Source organism: Amblyomma americanum, chromosome 1 (assembly GCF_052857255.1).
Source record: "Amblyomma americanum isolate KBUSLIRL-KWMA chromosome 1, ASM5285725v1, whole genome shotgun sequence".
Lineage (NCBI taxonomy): Eukaryota > Metazoa > Arthropoda > Arachnida > Ixodida > Ixodidae > Amblyomma > Amblyomma americanum.
In genome coordinates this window covers 512,141,811-512,151,209 of record NC_135497.1, presented here as the reverse complement: position 1 = coordinate 512,151,209, position 9,399 = coordinate 512,141,811, and the positions used below count along the sequence as shown (strand labels likewise).

The 9,399-nt window shown below is 46.4% G+C and overlaps 1 protein-coding gene across 1 annotated transcript; it reads right to left on the bottom strand.

Annotated features, from left to right (window-relative positions):
- Positions 1 to 2,156: 2,156 nt before the first annotated feature.
- On the bottom strand, positions 2,157 to 9,139 carry LOC144106791 (uncharacterized). Its single transcript, XM_077639737.1, has 4 exons — positions 8,932 to 9,139; positions 6,656 to 6,887; positions 4,394 to 4,625; positions 2,157 to 2,351 (listed from the first exon to the last, which is right to left on the bottom strand). Exons 2-4 carry the CDS (start codon positions 6,777 to 6,779, stop codon positions 2,204 to 2,206), a joined length of 504 nt encoding a protein of 167 aa, XP_077495863.1. The 5' UTR covers positions 6,780 to 6,887; positions 8,932 to 9,139; the 3' UTR covers positions 2,157 to 2,203.
- Positions 9,140 to 9,399: the final 260 nt, after the last annotated feature.

Sequence of the window (9,399 nt, the reverse complement as noted above, 5' to 3'; positions counted from 1 at the left end):
CGATGGCAATGGAGTATGCACCAACAAAGACTGGCTGGATGATGAGAGCCTGCTGCTGGGCTTTGACTCCGAACCCTGCAGAACAGGAACAAGTAGGAACAGGTGGAGTTAATGTAGAGGTTCCTAGAATTTGCGCGTAGGTCAAACATATTTTCTCTCCCAAAAAAAGCCTTTGAGGTATTTGTACTGCTTACTCGACAGGAAACAAAAATCAACTATAGTAGCACACAATGAGAGACAAATCCTTACGCATTCAAAGCACTGCAGTAGTCTTAAGTCCAATCTAAAGTTTTTACATTGGACCAAAGCTCACGCTTTACACAGGTAATCTTGAGTTACTTCCGCCAGCTTCCCTTTATACGGCATCAGTTGCTTAAGGCGCTAATTGTGCTTGATGGCTCTCGTTTAAAGTTCGTACGCAAAACTTGCATCTTGGCAACCGATTTGAACTAAGTTCAAATGCCCCTTCTCTATACCTGGGTGCCTGCGCTTAGCCTGCGCACATGCGAACCTTTGCCGCCACCAAAAGTCGTGAAACGCGCCACCTCAGCAATGCAGATCTGCGCCCACCTGTATGGCAGGCCAAAAGGACGAAGGAAAGATTGTGGTAGAAGAACTAGTCACTCTGTATACGCAGTGCCTAATGACCTCGAAGTTTTATGGCCAGAAGTTTGTAAGAGCTCTAACATTATCGTAACTGATAAGAAAAGACGCCAAGGACTTGAAAAATTACAGACCGATCAGCTTGCTCTGCGTTGCTTGCAAGCTATTTACTAAGGTAATCGCTAATAGAATCCGGACAACCTTGCACTTCAACCACCATAATCATCAGGCAGGTTTTTGTAAAGGATACTCGACTGTAGAACATATTCACACTATAAATCATACGGTAGAGAAACGCGAAGAATATGACCAACCGCTATCTGTATATATAGTTAGGAGAGAGGCCCTCGTCACTCACGCTTTTACACAGTGTGTACCACACAAGTCCCGATCATTCTTGCAAGAACTACTGGAAGTCTTTGGCTGATGGCACAGCCAAAGCTATGACCTTTGGCGCAGCAGCGGCGCGTGGTATGCATCATCGGCGAGCCCGTATAAGTTGCCTGCGTTGCGGTGCGACTCGAGAATAGACGTTTTTCGCGTTCCGGATACTTATTAGCGGGGACGTATACAGGTTGACCGGATACTTCTCGCGCAGTAACATTCATGCGGCCAGGAGGGGCCACCGCGCTTGCGCAGGAGGCCTCGGTAAACTGTTATACATCTCCGCTAATACATCTCTGCTTGCAAAAAAATATATTAGATGTATGCGAAAAACGTCATAGACGTTTTCAGTGCACCTTCTCCAGTGCACGTAACTAGTCGAAAAAGCAAAACATTTTCGAGCCACAGCGCCAAGGCTAATAGCACTGTATAAATTCCATAATCTGAAATGGCTATAACTAACGACCAGCTACAGATCTCAAATTCCAATTGGGCTCCTAACTCTGACAGTTAAAAAGTTGATTATAAAATTTATTTAACCACCTTACTACATAAGACGACTCCCAGATTTTCTGGTACCGCCAACATTGTTATTACTATGCCGCAAAAGGCATATTTTTCCTCCAAAAACCAATTTTTGAAAATTTTTGGAACACTCGGTATAAAGCCGGCAGGAATAATTGTGGCGCAGATTCGCTAGCAGTATGTGGAGCTCAACGCGCGTCATAGACACACGGGCTATGAGGGAGGGGACGGCGTAGTGGATGGCGACGAATTATTAGAGACGACCTCGGATTCCTTAAGGCGCACATAAATTGTATAACACATCGGATGCTTTCGATTGTTGTTGCATCTCACCTCCATCGGCATGCGGATGCGTCGTGGTAGGGATTCTTTCCCGTTACCTTGGGATGAGCAGCGGAACGCCAAAGCCACTAAACGAACGTGATGGGTTTCTTCGGCTATCACTCTAAATACGAAATGATTAAAAAAACAATAAGCTGCCCTCAACGCACTCTCTTTTCTAAAAAGAGAGCCTTAGAGGACAGCTTACTTCTTTTTTACTCCCCCACAGACGTAATCGTGCATAGAGTTTAAGTGCAGGCGGGTAACTCCCATCACGGACACTCACACGAATACACAGGTTTCGGAATCCTCTGCTGCTCCGTATTCAGGTACATCGAAGGCGAAGGTGGCGCGGCGAAGCGTTCTGTTTTCAGCTCCCATTCCACCAGAGGCTGCAGCTGCGGTTCCATGTGACCCAGCTGCCTTCCCGGGCTGCCAATGAACGATGGCAATGGAGTATGCACCAACAAAGACTGGCTGGATGATGAGAGCCTGCTGCTGGGCCTTGACTCCGAACCCTGCAGAACAGGAACAAGTAGGAACAGGTGGAGTTAATGTAGAGGTTCCTAGAATTTGCGCGTAGGTCAAACATATTTTCTCTCCCAAAAAAAGCCTTTGAGGTATTTGTACTGCTTACTCGACAGGAAACAAAAATCAACTATAGTAGCACACAATGAGAGACAAATCCTTACGCATTCAAAGCACTGCAGTAGTCTTAAGTCCAATCTAAAGTTTTTACATTGGACCAAAGCTCACGCTTTACACAGGTAATCTTGAGTTACTTCCGCCAGCTTCCCTTTATACGGCATCAGTTGCTTAAGGCGCTAATTGTGCTTGATGGCTCTCGTTTAAAGTTCGTACGCAAAACTTGCATCTTGGCAACCGATTTGAACTAAGTTCAAATGCCCCTTCTCTATACCTGGGTGCCTGCGCTTAGCCTGCGCACATGCGAACCTTTGCCGCCACCAAAAGTCGTGAAACGCGCCACCTCAGCAATGCAGATCTGCGCCCACCTGTATGGCAGGCCAAAAGGACGAAGGAAAGATTGTGGTAGAAGAACTAGTCACTCTGTATACGCAGTGCCTAATGACCTCGAAGTTTTATGGCCAGAAGTTTGTAAGAGCTCTAACATTATCGTAACTGATAAGAAAAGACGCCAAGGACTTGAAAAATTACAGACCGATCAGCTTGCTCTGCGTTGCTTGCAAGCTATTTACTAAGGTAATCGCTAATAGAATCCGGACAACCTTGCACTTCAACCACCATAATCATCAGGCAGGTTTTTGTAAAGGATACTCGACTGTAGAACATATTCACACTATAAATCATACGGTAGAGAAACGCGAAGAATATGACCAACCGCTATCTGTATATATAGTTAGGAGAGAGGCCCTCGTCACTCACGCTTCTACACAGTGTGTACCACACAAGTCCCGATCATTCTTGCAAGAACTACTGGAAGTCTTTGGCTGATGGCACAGCCAAAGCTATGACCTTTGGCGCAGCAGCGGCGCGTGGTATGCATCATCGGCGAGCCCGTATAAGTTGCCTGCGTTGCGGTGCCACTCGAGAATAGACGTTTTTCGCGTTCCGGATACTTATTAGCGGGGACGTATACAGGTTGACCGGATACTTCTCGCACAGTAACATTCATGCGGCCAGGAGGGGCCACCGCGCTTGCGCAGGAGGCCTCGGTAAACTGTTATACATCTCCGCTAATACATCTCTGCTTGCAAAAAAATATATTAGATGTATGCGAAAAACGTCATAGACGTTTTCAGTGCACCTTCTCCAGTGCACGTAACTAGTCGAAAAAGCAAAACATTTTCGAGCCACAGCGCCAAGGCTAATAGCACTGTATAAATTCCATAATCTGAAATGGCTATAACTAACGACCAGCTACAGATCTCAAATTCCAATTGGGCTCCTAACTCTGACAGTTAAAAAGTTGATTATAAAATTTATTTAACCACCTTAGTACATAAGACGACTCCCAGATTTTCTGGTACCGCCAACATTGTTATTACTATGCCGCAAAAGGCATATTTTTCCTCCAAAAACCAATTTTTGAAAATTTTTGGAACACTCGGTATAAAGCCGGCAGGAATAATTGTGGCGCAGATTCGCTAGCAGTATGTGGAGCTCAACGCGCGTCATAGACACACGGGCTATGAGGGAGGGGACGGCGTAGTGGATGGCGACGAATTATTAGAGACAACCTCGGATTCCTTAAGGCGCACATAAATTGTATAACACATCGGATGCTTTCGATTGTTGTTGCATCTCACCTCCATCGGCATGCGGATGCGTCGTGGTAGGGATTCTTTCCCGTTACCTTGGGATGAGCAGCGGAACGCCAAAGCCACTCAACGAACGTGATGGGTTTCTTCGGCTATCACTCTAAATACGAAATGATTAAAAAAACAATAAGCTGCCCTCAACGCACTCTCTTTTCTAAAAAGAGCCTTAGAGGACAGCTTACTTCTTTTTTACTCCCCCACAGACGTAATCGTGCATAGAGTTTAAGTGCAGGCGGGTAACTCCCATCACGGACACTCACACGAATACACAGGTTTCGGAATCCTCTGCTGCTCCGTATTCAGGTACATCGAAGGCGAAGGTGGCGCGGCGAAGCGTTCTGTTTTCAGCTCCCATTCCACCAGAGGCTGCAGCTGCGGTTCCATGTGACCCAGCTGCCTTCCCGGGCTGCCAATGAACGATGGCAATGGAGTATGCACCAACAAAGACTGGCTGGATGATGAGAGCCTGCTGCTGGGCCTTGACTCCGAACCCTGCAGAACAGGAACAAGTAGGAACAGGTGGAGTTAATGTAGAGGTTCCTAGAATTTGCGCGTAGGTCAAACATATTTTCTCTCCCAAAAAAAGCCTTTGAGGTATTTGTACTGCTTACTCGACAGGAAACAAAAATCAACTATAGTAGCACACAATGAGAGACAAATCCTTACGCATTCAAAGCACTGCAGTAGTCTTAAGTCCAATCTAAAGTTTTTACATTGGACCAAAGCTCACGCTTTACACAGGTAATCTTGAGTTACTTCCGCCAGCTTCCCTTTATACGGCATCAGTTGCTTAAGGCGCTAATTGTGCTTGATGGCTCTCGTTTAAAGTTCGTACGCAAAACTTGCATCTTGGCAACTGATTTGAACTAAGTTCAAATGCCCCTTCTCTATACCTGGGTGCCTGCGCTTAGCCTGCGCACATGCGAACCTTTGCCGCCACCAAAAGTCGTGAAACGCGCCACCTCAGCAATGCAGATCTGCGCCCACCTGTATGGCAGGCCAAAAGGACGAAGGAAAGATTGTGGTAGAAGAACTAGTCACTCTGTATACGCAGTGCCTAATGACCTCGAAGTTTTATGGCCAGAAGTTTGTAAGAGCTCTAACATTATCGTAACTGATAAGAAAAGACGCCAAGGACTTGAAAAATTACAGACCGATCAGCTTGCTCTGCGTTGCTTGCAAGCTATTTACTAAGGTAATCGCTAATAGAATCCGGACAACCTTGCACTTCAACCACCATAATCATCAGGCAGGTTTTTGTAAAGGATACTCGACTGTAGAACATATTCACACTATAAATCATACGGTAGAGAAACGCGAAGAATATGACCAACCGCTATCTGTATATATAGTTAGGAGAGAGGCCCTCGTCACTCACGCTTTTACACAGTGTGTACCACACAAGTCCCGATCATTCTTGCAAGAACTACTGGAAGTCTTTGGCTGATGGCACAGCCAAAGCTATGACCTTTGGCGCAGCAGCGGCGCGTGGTATGCATCATCGGCGAGCCCGTATAAGTTGCCTGCGTTGCGGTGCGACTCGAGAATAGACGTTTTTCGCGTTCCGGATACTTATTAGCGGGGACGTATACAGGTTGACCGGATACTTCTCGCGCAGTAACATTCATGCGGCCAGGAGGGGCCACCGCGCTTGCGCAGGAGGCCTCGGTAAACTGTTATACATCTCCGCTAATACATCTCTGCTTGCAAAAAAATATATTAGATGTATGCGAAAAACGTCATAGACGTTTTCAGTGCACGTAACTAGTCGAAAAAGCAAAACATTTTCGAGCCACAGCGCCAAGGCTAATAGCACTGTATAAATTCCATAATATGAAATGGCTATAACTAACGACCAGCTACAGATCTCAAATTCCAATTGGGCTCCTAACTCTGACAGTTAAAAAGTTGATTATAAAATTTATTTAACCACCTTAGTACATAAGACGACTCCCAGATTTTCTGGTACCGCCAACATTGTTATTACTATGCCGCAAAAGGCATATTTTTGCTCCAAAAACCAATTTTTGAAACTTTTTGGAACACTCGGTATAAAGCCGGCAGGAATAATTGTGGCGCAGATTCGCTAGCAGTATGTGGAGCTCAACGCGCGTCATAGACACACGGGCTATGAGGGAGGGGACGGCGTAGTGGATGGCGACGAATTATTAGAGACAACCTCGGATTCCTTAAGGCGCACATAAATTGTATAACACATCGGATGCTTTCGATTGTTGTTGCATCTCACCTCCATCGGCATGCGGATGCGTCGTGGTAGGGATTCTTTCCCGTTACCTTGGGATGAGCAGCGGAACGCCAAAGCCACTCAACGAACGTGATGGGTTTCTTCGGCTATCACTCTAAATACGAAATGATTAAAAAAACAATAAGCTGCCCTCAACGCACTCTCTTTTGTAAAGGGAGAGCCTTAGAGGACAGCTTACTTCTTTTTTACTCCCCCACAGACGTAATCGTGCATAGAGTTTAAGTGCAGGCGGGTAACTCCCATCACGGACACTCACACGAATACACAGGTTTCGGAATCCTCTGCTGCTCCGTATTCAGGTACATCGAAGGCGAAGGTGGCGCGGCGAAGCGTTCTGTTTTCAGCTCCCATTCCACCAGAGGCTGCAGCTGCGGTTCCATGTGACCCAGCTGCCTTCCCGGGCTGCCAATGAACGATGGCAATGGAGTATGCACCAACAAAGACTGGCTGGATGATGAGAGCCTGCTGCTGGGCCTTGACTCCGAACCCTGCAGAACAGGAACAAGTAGGAACAGGTGGAGTTAATGTAGAGGTTCCTAGAATTTGCGCGTAGGTCAAACATATTTTCTCTCCCAAAAAAAGCCTTTGAGGTATTTGTACTGCTTACTCGACAGGAAACAAAAATCAACTATAGTAGCACACAATGAGAGACAAATCCTTACGCATTCAAAGCACTGCAGTAGTCTTAAGTCCAATCTAAAGTTTTTACATTGGACCAAAGCTCACGCTTTACACAGGTAATCTTGAGTTACTTCCGCCAGCTTCCCTTTATACGGCATCAGTTGCTTAAGGCGCTAATTGTGCTTGATGGCTCTCGTTTAAAGTTCGTACGCAAAACTTGCATCTTGGCAACCGATTTGAACTAAGTTCAAATGCCCCTTCTCTATACCTGGGTGCCTGCGCTTAGCCTGCGCACATGCGAACCTTTGCCGCCACCAAAAGTCGTGAAACGCGCCACCTCAGCAATGCAGATCTGCGCCCACCTGTATGGCAGGCCAAAAGGACGAAGGAAAGATTGTGGTAGAAGAACTAGTCACTCTGTATACGCAGTGCCTAATGACCTCGAAGTTTTATGGCCAGAAGTTTGTAAGAGCTCTAACATTATCGTAACTGATAAGAAAAGACGCCAAGGACTTGAAAAATTACAGACCGATCAGCTTGCTCTGCGTTGCTTGCAAGCTATTTACTAAGGTAATCGCTAATAGAATCCGGACAACCTTGCACTTCAACCACCATAATCATCAGGCAGGTTTTTGTAAAGGATACTCGACTGTAGAACATATTCACACTATAAATCATACGGTAGAGAAACGCGAAGAATATGACCAACCGCTATCTGTATATATAGTTAGGAGAGAGGCCCTCGTCACTCACGCTTTTACACAGTGTGTACCACACAAGTCCCGATCATTCTTGCAAGAACTACTGGAAGTCTTTGGCTGATGGCACAGCCAAAGCTATGACCTTTGGCGCAGCAGCGGCGCGTGGTATGCATCATCGGCGAGCCCGTATAAGTTGCCTGCGTTGCGGTGCGACTCGAGAATAGACGTTTTTCGCGTTCCGGATACTTATTAGCGGGGACGTATACAGGTTGACCGGATACTTCTCGCGCAGTAACATTCATGCGGCCAGGAGGGGCCACCGCGCTTGCGCAGGAGGCCTCGGTAAACAGTTATACATCTCCGCTAATACATCTCTGCTTGCAAAAAAATATATTAGATGTATGCGAAAAACGTCATAGACGTTTTCAGTGCACCTTCTCCAGTGCACGTAACTAGTCGAAAAAGCAAAACATTTTCGAGCCACAGCGCCAAGGCTAATAGCACTGTATAAATTCCATAATATGAAATGGCTATAACTAACGACCAGCTACAGATCTCAAATTCCAATTGGGCTCCTAACTCTGACAGTTAAAAAGTTGATTATAAAATTTATTTAACCACCTTAGTACATAAGACGACTCCCAGATTTTCTGGTACCGCCAACATTGTTATTACTATGCCGCAAAAGGCATATTTTTCCTCCAAAAACCAATTTTTGAAAATTTTTGGAACACTCGGTATAAAGCCGGCAGGAATAATTGTGGCGCAGATTCGCTAGCAGTATGTGGAGCTCAACGCGCGTCATAGACACACGGGCTATGAGGGAGGGGACGGCGTAGTGGATGGCGACGAATTATTAGAGACAACCTCGGATTCCTTAAGGCGCACATAAATTGTATAACACATCGGATGCTTTCGATTGTTGTTGCATCTCACCTCCATCGGCATGCGGATGCGTCGTGGTAGGGATTCTTTCCCGTTACCTTGGGATGAGCAGCGGAACGCCAAAGCCACTCAACGAACGTGATGGGTTTCTTCGGCTATCACTCTAAATACGAAATGATTAAAAAAATAATAAGCTGCCCTCAACGCACTCTCTTTTGTAAAGGGAGAGCCTTAGAGGACAGCTTACTTCTTTTTTACTCCCCCACAGACGTAATCGTGCATAGAGTTTAAGTGCAGGCGGGTAACTCCCATCACGGACACTCACACGAATACACAGGTTTCGGAATCCTCTGCTGCTCCGTATTCAGGTACATCGAAGGCGAAGGTGGCGCGGCGAAGCGTTCTGTTTTCAGCTCCCATTCCACCAGAGGCTGCAGCTGCGGTTCCATGTGACCCAGCTGCCTTCCCGGGCTGCCAATGAACGATGGCAATGGAGTATGCACCAACAAAGACTGGCTGGATGATGAGAGCCTGCTGCTGGGCCTTGACTCCGAACCCTGCAGAACAGGAACAAGTAGGAACAGGTGGAGGTAATGTAGAGGTTCCTAGAATTTGCGCGTCGGTCAAACATATTTTCTCTCCCAAGCTTCGAAACCATCAGGGAAGCCCTCAAACCCTCAGGCAGGAGGCGGACATGGTACAGTGGTTAGAGCGAGTGCACTTTCTATGCGATTGATTCTGGCTGTCGAACTTGCTTTAGTCTAAACAGATTACTGTTTCGCTGAACAACAGA

Coding starts and splice junctions, on each gene's coding strand:
- LOC144106791 (XM_077639737.1), bottom strand. CDS start 6,779: ATGGAACCGCAGCTGCAGCCTCTGGTGGAATGGGAGCTGAAAACAGAA. Junction 4,626..6,655: donor TCCGAAACCTGTGTATTCGT/GTGAGTGTCCGT, acceptor CCTGTTCTGCAG/GGTTCGGAGTCAAGGCCCAG. Junction 2,352..4,393: donor TCCGAAACCTGTGTATTCGT/GTGAGTGTCCGT, acceptor CCTGTTCTGCAG/GGTTCGGAGTCAAGGCCCAG.